General features: G+C 42.5%; 1 protein-coding gene across 1 annotated transcript; it reads left to right on the top strand.

Annotated features, from left to right (window-relative positions):
• The first annotated feature begins 935 nt into the window (after window positions 1–935).
• Window positions 936–21,817, top strand: SYNM (synemin). The gene is made up of 4 exons (XM_058846797.1): window positions 936–1,811; window positions 7,106–7,230; window positions 12,966–13,036; window positions 14,541–21,817. The coding sequence occupies exons 1-4, from the start codon at window positions 1,026–1,028 to the stop codon at window positions 18,182–18,184; spliced, it is 4,626 nt and encodes a 1,541-aa protein (XP_058702780.1). The 5' UTR covers window positions 936–1,025; the 3' UTR covers window positions 18,185–21,817.
• The last annotated feature ends 460 nt before the right edge of the window (window positions 21,818–22,277 follow it).

Genomic DNA, 22,277 nt, shown 5'->3' with positions numbered 1-22,277 from the left:
ATATAAATGTGTGTGTCAGGGAGGGAGAGGGAGAGAAGAATGCCTGGGGAGATGAGAAAGGCTGAAATGAGTCACTCCTCGTCTTTTTTGTCTAATTTGGTAGATAATACAGGGTGTGATGCTTCACTGCCTCCTCGCTGAGTTCCAGGCAGTCAATGAAAGGATCCAGCTGGATCCAGCCCTTATATGGTGCAAAATGAGGCCGGGAGAAGCGGGCACAGGGACACGCAGGCTGCAGGCGCCTCAGCCCTGAGGTGAGAAGTTCTTCTGCTGGGAAAAGGTTTATGGTTGTGATACGAGGTCAAAATTGGAGGTGTTCCACTTAAAAGTAGTGTTATGAAGTGGCATTTGACACTTTATGTAAACATAAGCTCAGCCACGGTGCAGTAACAGCAGCAGGTGATGGCAAACAGGGTAAATCCAGAAATGCCTCGTGGGGAGCCAAGCACCCGGGGCTGTGCTGGGAGAGCAGGATGAGCCCCAGTGCGGTCCCAGCCGGGAGGAGGATGAGAATGCCAAGGAAGGGGGATCAGGAGAGCAATGCTGGGAGCTCCCTTAGCATGGCTGAGCTCCTGACTAAACAGGGCTTTGTTCTCTGAGCAGGATTTGACTCCCTGAGCTTGACTTTATTTCCCAAGCCTGGCCTTGCGCCCTGAATAGGACTCAGCACCCTGAGCTCGACTTCTCTTCCCGAGCCCGGCTTTGTTCCCTTAGCAGGGCTTTGCTCTCTGGACGAGGCTTTGCTCCCTGAGCGGGATTTGGCTCCTTAAACCGGGCTCTGCTCCCTGAGGCGGCCTCAGATTCCCGCGCAGGAATTAGGCGGGAGCAGCCAGGAGCCCGGCAGGGGGCGCCGCGGAGCAGAGGGGCGGGGCCCGGGGCGGGGCCGATGGGGCGGGGCCCGGGGCGGGGCCGGTGCCGAGGGGCGGGGCCGGCCCGGAGCCGCGCACACCCCGCAGCACCCGCGGCAGCCGCGCAGCGCCCGCAGCCCCGGGGCCACCGCGCCCCGACCCCGCGGCCCCGGCAAGATGTGGCGGCGCTGGGAAGCGGGATGGGACGAGAAGCGGGAGCTGCAGGAGCTCAACTCCCGCCTGCGGGTCTTCGTGACCCGCGTGCGGGAGCTGGAGGAAGAGAACCGCTTTCTGGCGCGGGAGCTGGCGGAGCTGCGGGAGCAGGAGCTGATCGGGCTCCGGGTGCCCGAGCAGGAGCTGGCCTGGCTGCGGATGCAGCTGGAGGAGCTGAGCCGGGCGAAGCTGGAAGCGGAGCTGGAGCGGGACGGGCTGCGGCGGGAGCTGGAGGAGCTGCGGGCGCTGGGCGCGGAGGTGCTGGGGATGCGGCGGCGCCTGGAGCCCGAGCTGGCCGGGCAGCGGGCGCTGCTGGAGCGGCTGCGGGGCGAGTGCGTGGCCCTGGAGGAGCTGCTGCTGGAGCTGCAGGCCGAGCACGGGCACATGGCAGAGCGGCAGCGGCGGGAGGCGGTGGAGATGCGGGAGCTGCGGCTGAACCTGGCCGCCTTGCCGCCCCCCTTGGCCGGGCTGAGCCTGGAGGAGCTGGAGGAGACCTACGAGATGCTGCTCAGCCAGAGCTGCCGGGAGACCCTGCTGCGCTACCAGGAGCAGATCCAGGTGCTGCAGGAGCAGGAGGCGCAGCGCAACCGGGAGAACCTGGAGCTGCTGCGGGAGGAGAGCCGGCAGTGCCGGCAGCACCTGGAGGATCTGCACCGCCAGGGCCAGGAGCTGTGCGCGCTGCGGGAGCGGCTGGAGCAGGAGATGCTGGCCCTGCAGGACCGCCACGGCGCCGAGCTGGAGGAGTACCAGGTGGGTGGCACATGGCTCTCGGTCCCGGGACTTTCCCGCTTCCTTCCCGCCCCTCGGTGCCTGTTTTGGGGCTCCCAAACACTCCTCCAGCCACTCGGGTTTTCCCTTCAGTTCGGTCCATCGCCCGATGTGAGCCCGAGTTTCCCATCGCTCCTCCTCGCCCTGCTCGGGGGGTGCTAAAACCCCTCTGACTCGGTGTGGTCCAGGGCTTGCCCACCCCTCTTTGCCTCCTGGCAGTGGGTTTTCTCCAGGCTGGAAGAAGAGGTGGCCCAGCAGGCGCCTTTTGCTGCTGAGCCCATCTCCGTGTGGGGCGAGGAGTCCCTTGGAGCCCCCCGGGGGGTTTGGGGCAGTGACCCTGAGGACATCATCCTGGTGACAGGTGCTCCCTTCCCAACCTGCCCTCGGCAAGTGCCCAAGAGCATGGAGCGGGCACACGGGCTTGCCAGGGATCCTGGCAGGGTTGGCAGGAGCGCTTGGGGCGGGGAGCAGTCCCTGGGAGGCAGTGAACCTTAGGACACGGCCCTGAGGCTTGAGGGTTGATTGGCCTGTCCCAATCAGAGAAATAATCTGAAATTTCTTCCTGTATTACACTTATTCCAGTATGCCTTGAGCCTCGGGAAAAGCTTGCGGTCTCCAGCATAGTTAAGAAAACTTTTGAGTTGTGTAAAGGCAAGATGTTGGAGGTGGGTGTTGGTGCTGAGGGTGACAGCATCTGCAGCTGAGGATTTGTTTGCTGTCAGGATGATGTTTGGTGCAATGTGCAGTTCCCCTGTGCGTGGGAAGGAATCAGCTCCTGCCGGAACAGGGGAGTATCCGCTCATCCAGCTCGGAGTGGAGAGCACATATTAGATCATGCAGCCCATCGATCCATTTCCTGAGGGCAACATTTCTTTTGTTCATTGTTAGACCCTTTATTAACACCCTGCTGCAGCTCGGTGTGTGCCTGAACCCCTTGTGCTTTGTCCAGCTTTGTGTCCAGCAGCCCTGCTAGATTATGGAGATTTTGGCAACTGGGAGGGGACTGGGACCTGTTGCTGTGTGCGTGTCTGGTTTTTGTACTCTGCTAGATTGTTTGGAAGTTGCATAGTTTGCAGATGCTATGAACTGAGACAGATTAGGTATGTAAGAAGTATTCGAAAAAGCTCTTAACTTTTAATTTATTTTCTTTTTCCATTTTTGACAGGACAGTTCATCCTCACAATCACATATGTAAACATTCCCAAAGCTGTAGAAGATGACATATGTAAATCCCTCATTAATTAAATCTATCTAACAGTCAAAACCAGTAAAGAAGAAAGAAACCTCTTCATTTTTTTACATTTTATATTTACAGTTTCTTAGATTTCCAAAGCATGGCCTTCTTGCTGTGTATATTTTTATTAGGGGTTTATAATGAAAGTCATCATTGCTCAAACTGAAAACCTCTAAATGTGGAGTAAAGAGAGCATTTTGTATAGCTCGCTGTCTGTGCCACAAGTTTTTCTTCTAAAGCCAGTGAGAATGGCTTTTATTCAACTTTTTCAGCTCAGCAAGGTGTTTTTAAACCAGTGATCTCTGTATCTGGTTGTATTTTTAAAGAACTTTCTTTGAAAAAGCAACTGGAGAAACCCAGTCGTAGATGACAGCAATCTATTGCAGAAGTCAAATAATCAAAATCAATGGATGCCCCTGAATGGTTCTGATGCAGTGCTCTAAAATGGATTGTTATTTTGACACCAACATTGCAGACTTCTCTGTTACTCTTATGAACATTTGGTATCTTTAAAAATAGTTTCAAATCTTAGTAATGCGAGAAGAAGAAAAATGTGTGTTGAAAATATCTGACAATTTTTGCCAGAAATTAAATATTATCTAGATGTATATTCAAATATGTCATAAGGTTTATTAATTCTGTATGGTCTTATGTTTGGGTTTTAATGAGAAAGGCCTTTTTGCAGTTGTCAGTCTCCTGTACATGAGAAATAAAATCTTTTGCTCACATCCAGGAAGAAAAATTATAGAATGCGTAGGAGCAGCTGTTTCAGGTTTCGTTCTTGGGATCAAAGTGTTTTTTTTCTCACTCATCTTTTACTGGTTGAAGTATGTTCAGCATGGATTTTAAACTACTCTTTAAAGAGCATCAATTCCATGCTTATTTATTGTAGAGTGTCATGTAGAAATGATACGTATGTACAGATTAAAGTCAAGTTATTATTGTTCATTGCAGCTGCAATGGCAATTAGATTTATTCATATTTTCCATATATCATCCAGTTGCCTTATATGTTCATCTTTGCCTCCTGAACTGCCCTTATCCTCACTGAAGCTTTCAGCAGTATTAAATAGAAATAAGTATTTGGAGTTATAATGTAGCTGAACCAGGCAGGCAGTAAATCACACACTGGAAAATTTTCACATCCCAAGTGCTAAAGGGATGAACTCAGTAGGTCTCTTACTTCCATCATTTTAGCTGTGTGCTATGAGAATACTGATGCAAAAACTCCTGGTGGTTTGAAAACCCTGAATTATTTGGATGTAAAACCCTCCATGGCCCATCCTGCTGCTCTGAAATGAGGCAGGTATTTCCCACTGATAGGAATGGGTTTAGGATCAGTTCCTGTGTCAGTGTTGTGAGCTCGAGAGGTGAAAACATCTTGTCAAATGCACATTTATTGTCAATATGTCATGTGCCTTTTTCTGTGTACCAGTTTTGAGCCAGCAAAGCCCAGTGTGAGTTCCTCCCCTGCTGAGCCACTGAATGAGCTATGGGATCAGTAAATAGTACCAGATGGCAAGGGCTGGGGCCTGGAATCCTCTATTCCCTCAGTAGGTACAGCTTGGACAACCCAAGTAAATTCTTTCTCCCCTTCTGCCCTTCTAAAATTTCCAAGTGCTGCCTGGAAAGGAACATCTGAAGGGTGAGGAAACAGTTTCTATTCTGTTCCTTAGTCCTAGCAGGACATCACTGGGCTTTGGGGGCTGTGATTGATGTGGCTGGGAAACAGACTCTTCCAAGAGAGTCCTGTGTGAAGAAAACACAAGATCTGCCAAGTAGAGGTTACCTTTTGCAAAATGGGTTTGTTGGCTCGCAATCTCCTGAACTTTGATGGATTGGTTTCTGTGCTTTTTGGCGTGCTTGGAGACAGGACTTGAGACCAGTTGTCTTCTGCTTTATATTTGAGCATCAGTGATGGAGGGCTGGGTGACTGGATGTCTGCCATCCAGTCTATAGAGTGTCTGCTCCCACTGGAATTAATTCCTTTGGAACTACTGCACAGCTGGCTGAGTTATGTGGCCCCTTATGGTAATCATTAACTCCAGCTCTTGGATCTCCAGTGCTCTCCAAACCCAGCAGGGAGAATCCAGGTGGACTTCCAGCCCAGACTGGAGAACGTTGGGGTGAGGGGGTGGAAGCTCTGGTGTTTCTATATAGGTTTGAACAGCCCCCATCTTTCAGAGCTCCCCACACTCTGTAGTCCAGTGTAGAAATTTCCTGGATGGATTTTTCTGGGACTGCAGCATTTTAAAGCTCTTTTAAAAGAATGCATACCCCTGTATAGGTTATTCTGTGTTTAACTGTGGAGGCAAGAAACATCTCAATTATTTCACTTTTGTATCAGAGCTCTCAGGGATTCTTCTGCTCTGTTTGCTGACTCCTGGTTCTGTTGCACCCTGGCCATTCTTGCTGGGTAGCCTTTTCCTTTTAAAAGCAGGGCCTCATCCTTTTCTTCCCTTCTCACCTCAGGATTTTCCATTGTGTCTGTGCTGTTCTTGAACAGGATTGTTACCTCAGAGCTGCTAAAGATCTGCATGGCCATGGGATGGTGCCTCCACTGGCGTCTGCAGGAGGCTGTCAGGGGGTTTGTGGTGCTCTTTCAGATATGATTTGTCTCCTGCTATAAACAGGGAATTTTAAGTACACTGAAGACTGTAGGCAAGGGTTGTCACATCAAGGGAAACATCAGTGCAATCATTTAGCAAGAGCTGCAAAGGCAAATGAAGAAAGAGATTAATGTGTTATATAGAGAACTGAACCCACATGTATAGGCAATTATAGGCAGCTTCCTTCACAGAGCTTTCTTTTTAGTCTTACTTTAAAAACCCCAAAACTATTAACGTTTGACATGCCAGCACTTTATATTCTTAGTTCTTACTTCTGCCTAGCACGTCATGCTGGCACTAACAGCAGAGTCCCCTGCTGTATCTTCATTTTTATGCCATTGTTCATACTGTGATACTGGAGTACTTATTGCCTATAACTGCTATATTGTGAATGTTTTAAGACTAAACCATCAGTGCCTTGATATTCCAGTTTGATTGCAAAGCAGTTGTCAGGATGAAATCTAAAATATACTGTTGTGAATTCCTATTTAGTGTTGTACATGTGTTTGAGGTTTTGCTCTGTAAATGACATTTCAGATTTTCTTCGTAGTGCAGAGTGAGGTGAACAAAACAGAACTGGACCTTTGTTGATATTTAGTTTCTGTCTTCCCAGCCCCCAGAACAAAGTGCAGTCTATAGCATATTAGTTAGCAAGGTTAAATTTGGTACAAATATATATAGAAATGACAATTCACCCTTCACGTGAGAGGGTGATTAAAGCACTTTCTACTCTTTTATTTTCTTCCTCCTGCCATTTAGTGTAAATATATATAACCTTATATATTTAGTTGTGTTGCATAAGGTCATATATAATTATTGAGATGAAAGTGAGCAGTCTTTTATCCTTCTTCTGAGCAGCAGTTAGGACAGAGCTGGGTGGACCTCAAAGCAGGTATCCAGATACTGTAGAAAACTTGAAGGAAGCACTGGAGTTTCATCTTTTACCTTGTGAGAACTGTGGTAACTTCAGATGCTCATATTCCAAAACTGGTTTAAACCCACACATCCAAAATACTGTTGAGGTTCTCATGGCAAAGCAATTGCTAAAATTTCTGATCTCAAGTGTGATTTAAGCATGTCTTAAAATGACCAAATGAGTCACATATAAGTCTTATAAAGAAGTGTATTTTGCTTGCTATGTGTGTTTAATAATTTTTGTACAGGGTGTCTGAATGGATTTTGCTGAAATCTTTAACCAGCTCAGTAAGGCATAAAATGAATTTAGCATAAAACTTGTTTCAGGAGCAATGTATTTCAGTTTGTATATGGGGAGGTCATAGAGCTGATTTCTTCTGGTTATTGAAGTGATAGAATATTGATGTATTTTTATATCAGTTGGGGTTTTTTTTAAATTAAAAATTTTATGTTTTAAGGCATTAAAGTGTACAGATTTTTGTGTTCTTTCAAAACTAAAAATAATTTGTTTCTGTTCAGAGAATAATTGACGCCCTGGAAGAAGAAAAGCAGTTCCTGACCATGTCAATCACGGATTACCTGAGGGACTACCAAGAACTCCTGCAGGTGAAAGCTGGCCTCATCCTTGAAATTGAAACCTACAGGTAAGATTTGTGGTCACACTCTATTGTCTAGACAGAGGATAATTTAAATCCCTTTTTATAGATACGGGAGCCCCCTTCATCTTCTTTCCAGCATTTAAAATATAAACAGCGACTTTGGGAGACTCAAGGCTCTAAAGCCAATATAATCCATAGGAATCCTATTAACTTGGTACAAATATAGTGGTATGTAAGAAACCTTCTTAGTCTTGGTCAAATGGATATCAGATGGATGGCAATTTTTGGGGCAATATTTGGTTATGAGCTGAGAAGACAATATCCCTAAATTGCAATCAATAAAACTCGAGGTTATGTTGTTGCCATCAACTTACATGGCACGTTTCATTGTTTAAATATGTGACCACCTGCAGCACTGATGGAAGCAGTGAGTTCCCCATCCTTGTTGCAGTTGTAGGATAGTAGGTAGATAACAGAAAAATCTGTTTGATTAAGCCCTGGCTTTCTCCATCCTTGATTTGTTATAAAAAACATGTTTAGATCAAGTCTTTAGGAATCTTTAGGACTGTACCTCTCTCTTGCCACTTAAGTAGTTGTGGGGTTGAAAAGCCAGAGTAATTCTCTTGTCTGGATAATCATCATATACATGGCACAAAACTGATTTGGAATGAAAAAAATCCTAAATAACCCTAAATGAATTGAAGGAAGATCCTCCCTTATAAAGAATGTGGTTTTTTCTACAAATAGCACAATATTTTTAACAAATTTCACTGAGATAGTGATCTTCAAATACAGAGAGATGGACTATTCTTATTGAGCAGAGGGATAACTTGCAAAAATTTAATAGTCAGGCTACTTCTGGGGTTTTTTTTAAGGAGACTGCCTCTGTCACTACCTTGTCTGCTTTGGGTGCATTATTAGTATTCAACCTGTGTAAACAGACAGGGTATTTCCAGTTAAATAATATATGCTTCTGTGTCCTAAAGCATTAATGCTGTGTCCTGAATGTGAACCAGTAATCCTGGATAAAGATAGCACCAGCTATTATGAGTGAGGTGTGTGGACTATCAATCCACTGATGCATGTGAGATTTAATTTCCGTTGCATAACTGAAAATATGAGAAACTTGAAATAACTTCTGAGTAGCTTGATAAAGAAAGAGTAGTGAGCAGAGAATGTCTGTCTTCATGAAAGAGCACCAACAGTCTGTTCAGGGTGCCTTGAGAATGTCTGCAAGGAGGCACAAACCAAGGCTGGTTTCTGGATGAGATAAAATCACAGTGTAGGACAAGTAATCTGCAGTCACTTGATAAGTGACAGTGCCTTGATGTCTGTTGGTGGAGTGGGATCCCTGGGATCCTTGGAAAGCCAATAGTGTCTGGAGAATTACTGTGGAAGTGGTAGCCAGTTGTGATCCTTATCTGTGTGTGTTAATTCTGTTAACTTTGCTAAAAAACTTGATTCTTCTGAATTTAATCCCAGCTCTGTTGTTGACTTTCACTGTCGTCGTTAAACTTTCTCCCTTGGTTTATTCATCTGCATGACAGGATTAGCACTGTCACAATAACAGAATTATCAGAGTTGTTTTGATGATTAGTATTCATCCAGAACTAGGAATGATAATGCCCAGATATTCAGTTGTTTGAAAACCTTTTAAGCCCATGAAATTCTGGAACTTCTCCAGAGTTATATCACTGATTATCTGAGCATTATTGGTTTGTCTAAGGATTCCCTGCCCTGGTTAATGAAAGGAGAACAATTCAGCATCACTTGCAGTGTGTTTGTTGTCCAGTTAAGAAGCTCTTTAATTTGTAGGGTTTCTTCATCTGATGGATCTGAATACAACTTGTCTCGCTGATGGCCTTGGCAAGGCAGATGTCAGTGGAAAAATGAGCATCTGCCCACTAAAGATGATCTGCAGATGAAAACAAGAGAATGGGCCTTGCTACAGATAAAAAAACCACGTGAACGCCAGCAAACAAAATTCTTTTAAAATATCAAAAGCTGAACAATTATTGTTTTGTGTTTTTACATTTATGCGGTTTTACTTATTCCTCTTTTCTTCCTTTATTCGAGAAAATAGTTCCTTCCTTCTTGTGTGTTTCTATCAACCCTGCTGTGAGAGGGCAGCCAGTCAGTCAGATTAAGTAGGAGAAATCTGGACTGCTCACTCATGTACTTTTTCAAATCCTGTTCCTCTCCCAGGTCTTTTTACCTGCAAAAAAAGGGCATGTGAATGCAGCTTCAGTTGGTTTTCACAGAGCTTGCTGGCATATACCCTTGCTTATGCATACTGGAAACAAAAGGTCCCTATTCACACTCAGTCCAACATCCTGAACTTTCCATGGAGAGGTTCCCACGAAGGCCCTGGCATTTCCTTTCCTTCTGGCCTTATAGGTTCAGGGTGTGGTAGCTGGTCATGGAGCCTTCTTTGTGCCTCCCACCCTGTGTTTTCTCTCTTTTACAACTCCTACAGTTCTGTTACAAGTCAGGTCTTTCCATTAGTCACCATTGCCCCTGGAGTGGGAAGAAGGATCACTGTTGCAAGGAACACCCTTCCTGAAGGTCCAAGTGTATTTCCTCTCTGACTCTGCTCACCCTTCCTGCTCTGGGAGCTGAGATTCACTCAGGAAATGGAATATGTGTCTTATGTGGCTTTGTGAAGTTACACCACACGGGAATCTTCATTCCTACACCCTCTTCTCACTGTTGAAGTAAATATTTAGCAAGTGTCTCACAGTTTTGTTCTGTGTTCTTGGAACCTTGCAAAACCACAGCTACTTAGAGCTATGCTTAAGTTTTATTTCCAGAAAGAAGTGGTGAAGTGAGTGGTTTATTCACCCTGTAAAACTCTTGATTTTAAAAGGAGATAGAAAACCTGCCTAGAATCTGAATTACTCTCAGGCCTTTCTCCTTAGCTAGCAGAAACTTCTCTTTACACAGCAGAGGCTGCCCAGAGCCTGTACCAATAGGTTCAGGAGGTTTTCTGGCATCTCTGAAGTATTTTGTTGTTGAAGGGTAAAATGTTTCACTTTGAGATTCCAGTGCCATGCAATTGTTCTGTTCAGGTACCACTCTGCATTCTGAAGCAACAAAAGCTACACGACTTTTTTCTTATTTCCATATCATTGTTAGGATCTCTGAACACACTTGTCAGGCAGACTTTCCAGTTGTGTTCTTCCATCAACACTTCTGACCCTTTCCATGCTTTCCTCTCACAAAATCATCACCAGCATTGAGGTCCTCTGAGCTGTTCACCACAGCTTTTCCAGTCAGTCTCATTACTTCCCCTTCATAACTTATACCATCTAATAGGTTCTACTCCTGTATGGGTTTTATTTTGAGAATATGCTGAGTTTTCAACACCTGAGGAGTTTAACCTGCTGTTCTTCACACTCCTCATCCTTCCATCCTGTGATGGAAAAGGGTTGTGGAATGACCTTGACCCCCTCCCTTCCTGGAGATAATGGGGTTTCTGTAACTCCTTAGCAAATATCCAGGATAGAGAGGATGAATTTTTATGGCCTGCTGCCCAACTGCCCCATCTGAGATTTTGGGTTTCTGTAGTTGAAACAAAATCATTACTGTCTTGAATGACCATAATAAAATTTGCACTAGTTCCTTTTGTTCTCTCTCCCCACCCCAACCACTTTATCTCCTCCTCCTTCTTTCATGGACCAGTTGTTTCTGCTGTCATCCAGCACAGGCTGATGAGCATGTCCCTGCTAACTTTAGATAAATGGCATTAATAAGGAGATGAGCTAATGGTGCAGTTGGATTATTTTCTGGTAACACTTAAATTTAAGTGTTAACAAAATGGGAGTATATGTCATTTGGGACCTGATTTCCAGGAAGTAGCTGACATGGTTATTTTTTTAGAAGAGTGCTGCTTGGGGCAATATTTTTTCTAAATTATTATTACTATGAGTACTTAAAAGTTCATACAGTTGAAATTAGTTCCTCAGGCAGTTTAAGTTTAAAAGCAGACCTTACCACCAAGAGGTTTTTAGTAGGAAAGGCTACAGAGGAATAGAGAAGCAAAATGACTTGATAAACTCAAGCTATGGTCAGGCTTAGAAACACAACCTGAGTTTGCTGGCTCAGTACAGTACACTGCCCTTTCTCATGCCAGTTTAGTAAGTTTAGCCAGTTTAACATTTTCTTGGTTTTCTGATAAGCATGAGGTCATACACATTATGAAGTGTCCAGTAAAATACTGATTTTCTGTCCAGTTTTACAGAGGTTTCAGGAAGCTTTGCCTTTCACTTTCAGTAGTAATACTTCAGATCCAGCTTTTCTGTGGGCTGCTGCCCTTTGCCATATACAGTTACCTCCTGGAACTTATTTTTAGTGACTTCATAGGTTGCTGCAGCAACTGAACAACTGTTGTTTTAACAGCAGCCAGAAATCCTTAGCCAAACTCCCCACATTCCTGCTTTCCTTCGTCACGGTTAACGCTTTCACTGCCAGCTCCTGGATGTGTTTCTGCAGCGTCACCACAAGCTTCTCTGGCGTGTCTGTCAGAGCAATTTGTTTGGCACTCACTGCCTTCATCAGATCAGATGTTTGGTCTTGGGAACATTATATGTGTTGAAGGGATCTAATTCCTATGAAGCTTCTCTCAACATGGAGAAAGATAGATTGCTTTTAGTGTGGGTTTTTTCGACTCACAAAATAGAAGGAAAGATGCCCATCTGAGCTTGTTTTAAGTAGTTCTGACCTGGCTTTTCTTCTGGATCTAGACAAATCCATGATGGCAAAGAAAGCCTTGCTAATATAATAATGATTGCCTGTAGTATATTGCCTATAGTATATTATATATAATAATAATATTTTGCTAATGTGAAAGGGATTAGGGGAAGGGTGAAATACACAGGTGATGCTTAAAACACCTGCTTTGTTAGTTTTGACATAAATGTCCAGCAGAGGTGTTTATACCTCAATCCTAAACAGCTTTCATCTCCTGCCCCAGGGAGTCAGAAGCCTTGGCTATCACAGTTCTCCAGCCTTACTCTTGCCAGCTTTGCTGTTGCAGCTGTGTCTTATCAGTGCAGAACATCTGTCATTCCCAAACCCAGAAATGCTGTCACTGGCTGGTAGAAGCACATGAACCCACCCAAGTTACTGTGCTGCCTGTAACATCCCCTTGCAAAGGGAGAGAACCTGACCTAGCATTTCCAGGCTGCGGCACCAGCATTTCCTGGAAGTATGAGAGCTGCTGGAGAGTCACTGCCAAAAAGGAGGGGGGCTGAGGAACAAGGACAGACAAAGATGTTGTTAAAGGAAACCAAGCCGTTTCTGTCACTGAGAATTTTCCTACTCCTTTTTTGTGAAACGTGTTATGCTGATTTCCAATGGAATAGGAGCTAAGAATAGTTAATTTAACACTATAAATTGTTTCCTCAACCACTGTGTTTGACAGTAGAATTTACTTTCCTTCATTTTGCATTTGAAAATGATAGAAGTTGTAAATCGTGCTGTAACAGTTCCCTTGTATCACGCTGCAACACCACCTTTACTATTCTGTTACAAGCAGGAATGTTGCTGCAAATATTTTTTTTCATTTTTGCCTTTTCTTTATAAAACATCTTGCCCAGAGAAGCTGTGGCTGCCCCATCCCTGGAAGTGTTCCAGGCCAGGTTGGATGGGGCTTGAAGCAATCTGGTCTAGTAGAATGTGGCAACTACAGGATAATTATTTCAATTTCTAAGACTTAAAAATGTAAAATATTATTCTTATTGTTCCCAGTATTTTAATGAAATGCCCTTTGTGTTTTGCAGAGCTTTGTTAGAAGGGGAGAGCAAGCAGTGGATTATATGGAGAGAAGAGCATGCAGGGAAATTGCCTCAAGGTAAAATATGAATATTAAAAAATTAATTTTGAATGAAATTAAATATAACTGGAAATTATTATGTTATAGTGTTCCTGAAGTATATTTTTATGGGCGTATTGCAAAGTGAATATTGAATTAGTTTTGAGTGTTAATATTTTAAATCAACATATTGCTCTTCTATATGAGATACCTTATAAAATCATGGCTTGAGTGGAGAACATAGGGAGTGATGTTCTGTAGCTCTAAAGAACCTTTGGAAGCCCATAGGTCTTAAGAGAGTTTTGAAATATAGAGCAAGAGATGTTTAACAGAACATGTAGTTAAAACCATGGAGTTCATCATCCTGAGGCATTGTGAGTGTTAAAAAGTTCACGTGGGTTTAAAGAGATATTTTAGCAGAGTAACAAAAGAGAAATCAAAGACTTACTAAACATAAAGATACCATTTCTATCTTAGGAGCTGCAAATCTCTGGAGGCTGTGAGAGTATACGAGGGAAGTATCACTGTTTACTTGCCCTGTTCTTATACTCTTCCCTATGTATCTACTCTTGGTCCCTGCAAACAGGATTTCAGATAAGATGGACCTTCATTGTGACCATTTTAATCAATAATAGAATTAATCTGGATAATACTCATGAGTTTAACAGTGTGAGGTCATTATTGTAGTCCCAGAAGACATCTGAAGGTTGTGTGTGTAGCAGGAAATTCAGCAGGCTCAGGCCTAGGCTGCAATGCTCATGCAGATCTGTCTGTGCTGTTAAATTGTGAGCACTGTGCCTGGATCTGGACAGCTCAGTTTGGATCTGGACTAGCCAGTACTTCTACAGACAGCACTCAGACATATTCACAGAATAGGAAAGGAATTACAGAAATAATACAGGAGACACTACCAAAAGTCAGGGGAGATGTGGTAGCTTTTCAGGAGTGAGAGATGTGAGTGGTGCAGTTCTGGTTGGTCTGTCAGATATTCCTGGCACATTGTATTAATTTCTATAGACAGAGCCTAAAAGGTTCTTTATTTCTCTCCCTTGTTGTGCTTTATTGTGTGGCTATGAAGGGTTGTATTTGTGTTTGCAGTTTCTAGTATGTGGTGGCAGGTGTGCCATTAAATGTCAATAGGAACTAAGAAACTTCAGGCCACTTAGGCTAATGAAGCAAAAAAACCAGCCTATGATATTAGCATACATTATTTAATAAGAAGTTGTAAATTAACATCAGTATAAATACAAAAGGTGTAGTTCCTCAATAAATGCCACAATGCCCAGTAGTGCACAAAAAGCAAAATCAGCAAGATCTTGCAACTCAAGGAAAAGCTTTGCTTTCAGCTTTAATGAAATTTATGCATAGACTTAATTAACAAGCAAAACCTAGAGGAATGCCTTTACAAAGCTCCACTGGAAATGGAGACATTATTTCTTTCAAAAAACATACTGCATGTTTTCTTAGTTCATGCCCTCTATTTGATAGTATTTTAGATACAAACCATTATTTTAATGCTCGGTTGCCTGTGCTCTCTTTGCAGATATTATTAACACTTCATATAACTACACTGATATTTACTCTACTTATCAAGAAAGAAATAGAAATAAAGCTTTGCCCGCTGCCAGGATCACTGAGACGAGGCACAGAATGCCAGTGACGAATATGAGCAGTTCTGCACGTTACTCAGCTCACTCCACACAGGCTGGATCACACACAACAACGGGGGGAAGAACTTTCGGAAGGGACCTACTTGGTTCAACATATCGCCCTTCAACGACTGTCACAAAGGATGAAAGGATTGTAACAGACCACAAAGAACTAAGAACATTTACTCCAGACTACAGTAGCTGGAGAAGCACTGAAATGCAGCAAAAGAGGATTCCAGAAAGAAAGAAAACAGAAGTTACAACTTCATCCACTGTATCTTTTTCAAAAGAATCGGCACATGCTGAAAGATCAGACAAGGACCACAAGCCTGATGCTGAAAATACAAGAACTAAACCAGGCTTCACTAGATTTCCAGCTTATGAGCTGATTACTAATGCAAAACCATCTAAATATGAAGAAACTATAATTGAAACTCGGACCATACTAAAAGACAAAAAAGGAGGCAGCAAACCAAGTGATGAGAAGACATCTCTGCTGAAAGAAAAAGATAAGCTGGAGAAACAAACAAAGGATGAGAAAAAGAAAACAGATGAGAGATCTTTTATAGAAGAAAGTGTTGATTTTGGGAGGAAGACCGAGCAGAAAAAATATATCCGTGAAGAATTTAGCCAGAAGGTAACAGGGAGTGATATTTCTACTCCAAGAACTTTGAAAAGTGAATCAACCAAAAAAGATGCAACTGTGACCTCAGAATCAAGAAGCAAAGATGTCATTGAGGTCCCAATCAGTATTGAAAGGCATGCTCCTGACAAAGGACCTCAGAGACATAAAGAAATAAGGGTACACGGTGTTAAAACTTCCATAGGAAGAGAAACAGATGACCAAACAGTAACTCAGTCTGCTGAAACTCATCACGTGAGGATTTCAGAAGCAGAGTCCAGTCTGGAAGGTCAAGAGCAAATTAGGGATGGAAGCCATAAAATGGGAACTCTGCCAACTGAAAACATAGCAGAGAATATTGTTGCTGACATTCTTAAAAGTTTCACACAGTCTTCTAGTTCACAAATGTCAACAGACACCAAAGTGACCTATTTTGATAAGAAAGAACAAGAAGATGAAGGGAAAATAAAGACTGAGTTCACAGTGCAGTCTCAAGTTCAAGAAGACATAAATATTTCTGATGAAGGTGACTTAGGACATCTATCAAACCAGGATGTTAGAAAAGTGATTCGAGAGGGCGTTGAGGGAACTCCTTCCAAAGAGGAGATAGAAGATATTGTCCATCACGGCCTGAAAGGAAGCGAGAGTGGAAAGAACGTGTCTGTGAATGTGGAGATTGTAGAGGAGCCACTGGATTACACCACCGATGAAAGGAGTGATTTTTCAACACCTTTCCAAGTAGAAGAAGTGGAGGATTCATTCCCTGAGAGGGAGAGGCATTATGGTGAGGAGGAACAAAACATCACTGTCACCTATGAAGATGTCAAGAAGAAGAAACCACGCCATGAGAGCTTCACTCATGTGGAAGAAGTAACTGAGGAAGATGACTCACCTGTTGAACAGAAATATTTTGTATCTGTTCCTGATGATCATCCTATTATTAATGAAAAAGATGATGACTCAGTATATGGGCAAATTCATATTGAAGAAGAATCTACTATTAAATATTCTTGGCAAGATGAATTTTTGCAAGGCACACAAAGTAAGAGAGAGGAAGGTGTGAGCTCTCCAGAAGAAACCTATAAAGTGGTGGGGGAGGAAGCGAGCGCCCGTATTTTAAAAGAGCATCCTGAAGGTGAAAGATCCCATGTTGAATCCATTGTTATTGAAAAAGAAATTAAAATTCCTCACGAGTTTCAGACTTCAATAAAAGGGCTTTTATCCAAGGAAACAAAGGACCCTAAACATCAATTGAAGGAAGCTTTGGAGCAGTTGGAGGGCAGTCTCCCAGAAAGTGTGAAAGAGGAGCTCTCTGCCTTAACAAAAGACAACAAAGTTGACGCTAGTAACTTGGCATTTGATATCAAAAAAGTTGATCAGGAGGAGGGGGGCTCAGTGACAATTGTTGCTGAAGTCAATCTGTCCCAGACCCTTAATACTGATGAATTTAATGTAGATCAGCTTGGTGAAACAGTCTCGAGTGAGGAGAAGGCAACAATACACTCCCTGAAGAAAGAGAGCTCAGATAGGAGCAATATAGATATTTCTTCCCACAGTGACAAATACACTCCTTTTGCTGACCAAGAGATCTACAGCTCATCCACGACAAGGAGGACTGGTGGCACTGGCTATCACACCACTGAAAGAGTTGTTTATGACGGTTCGGTTTTGGAAACTGCGGATTATTCAGAGACCTCTCACTCATCACCATCAGCTGATCACACCAAGTCCCAGAGCAGTGTCAGGGTTGGCCCAGCAGAAGTCCAGAGGTTCGAGCAGGTCCTGTATCAAGGGCCTGGTTCTGAAACCCTGGAGCTCAGTGCTGCAGAAGATCTTGTTCAGAGAGAGGGACCGTCAGAATTCAGCCAATCTGTGAAGCACTTTAAACTGGGCCCCAAGGAAATCCAAACCACAGAACAAGTAATTTTTACAGGCCCGATTACTACAGTTGTAGAAGAGATGGATTCTGGAAATCTTTCTCAGAAGGTTTCAACAGACTTCAGCAGGGCCACAAGACGTGTCACGGTAGGATCGAGGCAAGTGACTGAAGAAGTCTCTTTTGAGGGGTCAGGTTCGGACTCTCTGGCGCTCAATAGCTCAGATGGCCTTTCCCAGGCTGAAGGGGCTGTGGATGTCAGCAGATCCATGAGGCACTTCAGGATGGGTCCAAAAGAGGTTCATACTGAGCACGTTATCTTTGAAGGACCCATCTCTGGTAAAGTGGAGGTCAGCAGCACGAGGGACTTCTCACAGGCAGAAAGTTCAGTCAGACAAATCCAGCTGGGTCCCCAGGGCTTTATGACAGCTGAAGAAATCATTTACCAGGGGCCTGTCTCCCAGCACACAGAAATCACTGAACTGGAAGACCAGACCCTTTCAGGAGGCTCAAGAGCTTTCAGGCACGTTAAAATAAGTCCTGCGGGAGCTCATACTGAGGAAATAATCTTCTCAGGACCCATTGCTGGGGTGGTGGAAGATCTTTCACAAATAGCAGAGTCATCTGAGAGCAGCAGCTCTGTGAAGCATATTAAAGTAGGCTCCAGGGAAACAGCTTACACTTTCCAAATGGATGTTTCCAATCTGGGTGGAATATCTGCAGTGAAGAGTGGAGAACAGCAAGTGGCAATGCTGGTGTCCAACAAGCAAGACCCTTCTGCTGGTCAGCCACAGGTCATCGTTGAAAGCGACCAGCTTGCAGGAAATGAAAGCACAAGAGGTGGCTATGTTCTCTCCAGTTTTTCCCAAGATCAGGGTGAAAAGGTGGTGGAACAGTCATTTTTTGATCAGACTGTGCAATTGCAAAGAACGGTCGACCAAAGGTCAGATACTTCTGAAGGGAAGAAAGTCGCTTTTGTCTACCTGGACCATGAGGAGGAAGATGATGAGGATAATGATAATGATGGACAGTGGTTCTGAAAGGACTCTGGTGAAGCCTACATAGCAATTTGTTTATACGTATTTTTTATTATCCTTTTTTTTAAAGAGAAAAAAGGGATGGGGAAATACTCAGACTATTTAGATTATTAATGGTGGACTGAGACGTATTGAATTTAAGCCTCTATTCAGCACATTTTATTTTATTGCAAATTTTATTTTTGGGAGAGGTCATGCTATTAATATTTTTTCCTCAGAGTTCTGTGTCTAATACTTTCAGATTTTTCCACCCATAGAAACAGGAATTTGCTACTGGGGAATTCAAAGGATTCTATTTTTTTTGTTTGTTTTATAGCACATCAACTATTAAATGTGTGCTTGAATAGGACTTTTCAAATTATTGTTTTCTTAATACTGTATTGTACTTGGTTACTACAATATTACTATGCAATTCTATTTAAATCTCAAGCTACTAACCACAAATTTAACAGAATATGAGACTAATGAGTGGTAGTAGCTGATTTTCAGTTCCATTTCTGTGTACTTATATGCAATACCTAATTAATACATTATAAGAGACAGTTACTATTACAGCTATGAAATTAAATATGATCCTGTAGGATCAAACTAAGCATAGCAAGAATTGACAAAAGTGACATTATTTGTATAGCTTGAATGCAGTGCAAAAAAGAAAGAGGTAACACTGAGGTAAGAATTTCTCACAGTATTCCAGGTGAGAATTAGTGAATTTTATGGTTAGACAGTAGTATATTTAATATCTCTAAAAAGAAAGCAAATTTAAAAACTAGACTGGATAGTGTTCCCACTGAGGTAAGGAGAATTCCTTACAGATTCAGTGGCTGTGTACATTAGAAACCTCAACTTATTTTGCAGTTTATGGGTTACCTGATATTAGGTATTGCTAAAGGTAAGTGTGAAGTGTCAAACATGATTACATAGTGCCTAATTTCCTAGCACAGTGAAATTAGCTGATATGTGTCCTTTTAGAAGGAAACTTTTACAAATGACATTGATGACACTTATGATCATTGTGTGTCAGCTCATTCCCAGATAATCCTTTGTTTACAAACAAGATGTCCTTTTCAATCACTCCCCCTGCAAACCCAACCTGAGATTTGAATTTATGTTTTTCTTCCTTTTTTTTTTTTTTTCTCTGAATGTAACACGTGCCTCAGGCCAAAGTTGCCTTCTACTTAAATCGTTTGCAAATAAGCTCATTTCACTTGGATTGCACATTGGTTGAATGAAGGACATCATTTCACTTTATAATTCAGTGACTTTATAAGTTCAGCTTGGAAGCCAGCACAGCACCACTGGCTGGCCTGACCTGGGCAGTGCTGGCAGGAGCAAAAAATAGCAGCCAAAATATCGTCACTGGAGTAAGAAACACCGTACTGGACACGTATGGAAGTAACAAACAGAGGTGAGAAGCTGCTATTTCTGCACACACACACTCACAAACACGAGCACACACTCGCTCACCGTGTCCCACCTCTGCAGAGCAGACACACACCTGGCTCGGGGTGGCTGAGCAGCGCCAGCCCAGCAGGTGCTGGCTCCCAGATTCTTTTCCTGTGGTTATGTAAGCCTAGTTTTGTGTGTGCTGATCCATATTAGAATCCAGTTAGACTATCTTAGTCTGGCATGACTAGTCACTTTTCAGATTCCTTACTATTAACAGAAGTAGATTTCTCAAAGCTGACTGCTGCTTTATACTATGAACATAAATGCAAAGCTGAGAAGCTCCGTGCTGACTGACATATCCTGCTCTTTCAGATATAGGACAGTTTAATCCATGTGTGCCTTAGTTACTAAGTTTGAAACTGTACAAAGCTATTAATGTTCCAAAGATTAACTCATGAGGTTTGTCTGCACTGCAAAATTTTCAGAACGTTTTCCTCATTTTGTCTGGAACCATTTGTTGAAATTGGAAGTTCCACCAACAGTTGGAAAATGAATAGGAAACTGAGTTGTGTAGAAGCACTAAAGGCATGTAATCTAAGTTTATTTATGCTGTTCACTGTGTAATAGATAATATTTTTTTCAAAATTATTCCTGTATGCTCAGAAGAGATCTCGTGCTTCCATTTATAAATAGGATGTTAATTGTTGATCTCATCCTATACTTTTGTTTCCTCAGCTGACTGTATGATTTTAAAGGTGGCAACATCTCTGTGTTTAATAATCATGTATTAGCCAGAATTTTCCAGCTAGTTGCCAGTAATCAGATTCTGTACTTCAAGTAATGACATGAAGGAAGAAGTCAGGTCTGTAGCAAGCAACAGAGGTAAAAATAATGAGTGTAAGTTTTCTTGAAATTTTATTCAAGACTTACCATTCTCTGTAAAACAGACCCAAGAATATCTGCAGAAAATATATTTAGCAACCAACACAAAGCTACTTAGGATGTCAAGCCCATTTATTGATACATTGTAGAATCTTTGACAGAGGTGCTCCTTAGGAACAGTGATGCCAAAAGTCTTTATCTTCACCTGCTGAGAGGATTATATTGTCAGGTGAGGGAATAAAGTGCGGAGCAAGTGACTCATAAAATGTAGGTGCCCTCAGCACTGAAGGATTTAAAAAAAAATTAAAAATCAGTATTGTTTCCACTGAGGCAACAACAGCTCTTCAGAAATTCCTTCGCACGTCACTGTCAGATGCAGTAGGTTATGCCAAGATACATTTCTGTTTTGATAGTCTGGAGCAAAAAAATCTGTTCACTTTATTTCTATTTAAGAGCAGGATTTTAATCAATTATTGGGAAGCTAGGTTATTGTAGAGAACTGGAAATTTGCATTTTTTTAGTGTGATGTTGAAAAAGGTTTAATATTTCAGGCACAGTTCCTTTTCATGAAGAAAGGCTGTGAAATTGAAGTTGCCTCACATATAAAGGTTTAACTTTTTAAAAGATTTTAATATGAGCAACCCATTTTCCACTTCGTTCTTATTAACCTGAGACATTTAGACATAATGATAACTTTTGGATAATTCTACTTTTAGACAACAAAGTGTATTTAGGTGGACAGTCATATCCAGCAGGCCATGGCTGCATGTGCAGAATTGGGGCTGTAGGTACAGGAATTACTAGAGAGAGCAAACATAACCTACTCCCTGGTGTACTAACTCACCCAAGGTGATCACTTTCTGCATAAAAATCATATCCTGTGGCTGAGCAGATTGGTGACATACCCTCAGTCAGCATGCACTTCTGAAGCTTACTCATATTACGCTTTTAATTAAATAGAAATAAAAACTTTACCGCTGTGTTTGGATTAAACAAAACGCTTTTCAAATATAATTAGTATTTTGTGGCGGGTAAAAACTACTTATTTCTATGCTGATATAGATCAGAAGTGGGGCACTGTTTTTTCAAATGTGTAAACCACTGGTCTAGGAAGCAAATAGAGCATAGAACATAAAGGAAGATGTGTGAGATAGTGAGAGCTCTGTGCTGGCTGATGTTTGTGAACAGCAGGTGTTTCAAAAGACGGTAAGAATGTTGAACCTGGGTTTGTTGATGTCAGATGTGTGAAACTTTGCAGGCAGCTTGTGTTCTGGTCATTTGCAATGAAACTGCGTTTTTTTTTTGTGGTGGTATAAGCTTTGTGATTTTACACTTTTTCACTCTTGAGTATTAAACAATGAAAATCAATGCAGATGTTTCTCTTTCTTCCTGTCTGATGTTTTTAAGGCTGCACTGTCCAAGAAAAAGGACTTAATGTCTGTGAATACCTTGCTCTCGGGCTGGGCTAATTTTGGTTCATTGAATGAACCTAATTTTTCATTCCAGCAGAGGTTCACCTCTTTCAGGCTGATAATAGAAATGATGGCAGAACGTGGCATTTTCCTTATTCCAATCACACACAGCACGTGTGGACCAGCAGTCGTTGTGAAGTGCCACAGGTAGTGGGAGAGGCAGAGTATAAAGCAACACAGAAGGTGGAATTCCCTGAATTCCCTAAATGTCAGCATCATAATTGTCCTTGGAGCCTGGAACTTGACCAAGGTATGTGTCAACTTCAACCTTTTTCTAGCAAAGAAAACTTTTATACCCATTTAAATCTTTAATGGAAAAGAATGTGTATATATGTATATATACATATATATACTTA

This window comes from Poecile atricapillus, chromosome 11, assembly GCF_030490865.1.
Source record: "Poecile atricapillus isolate bPoeAtr1 chromosome 11, bPoeAtr1.hap1, whole genome shotgun sequence".
In the NCBI taxonomy this organism is placed as follows: Eukaryota; Metazoa; Chordata; class Aves; order Passeriformes; family Paridae; genus Poecile; species Poecile atricapillus.
This window is presented reverse-complemented; position numbering and strand designations above follow the sequence as displayed.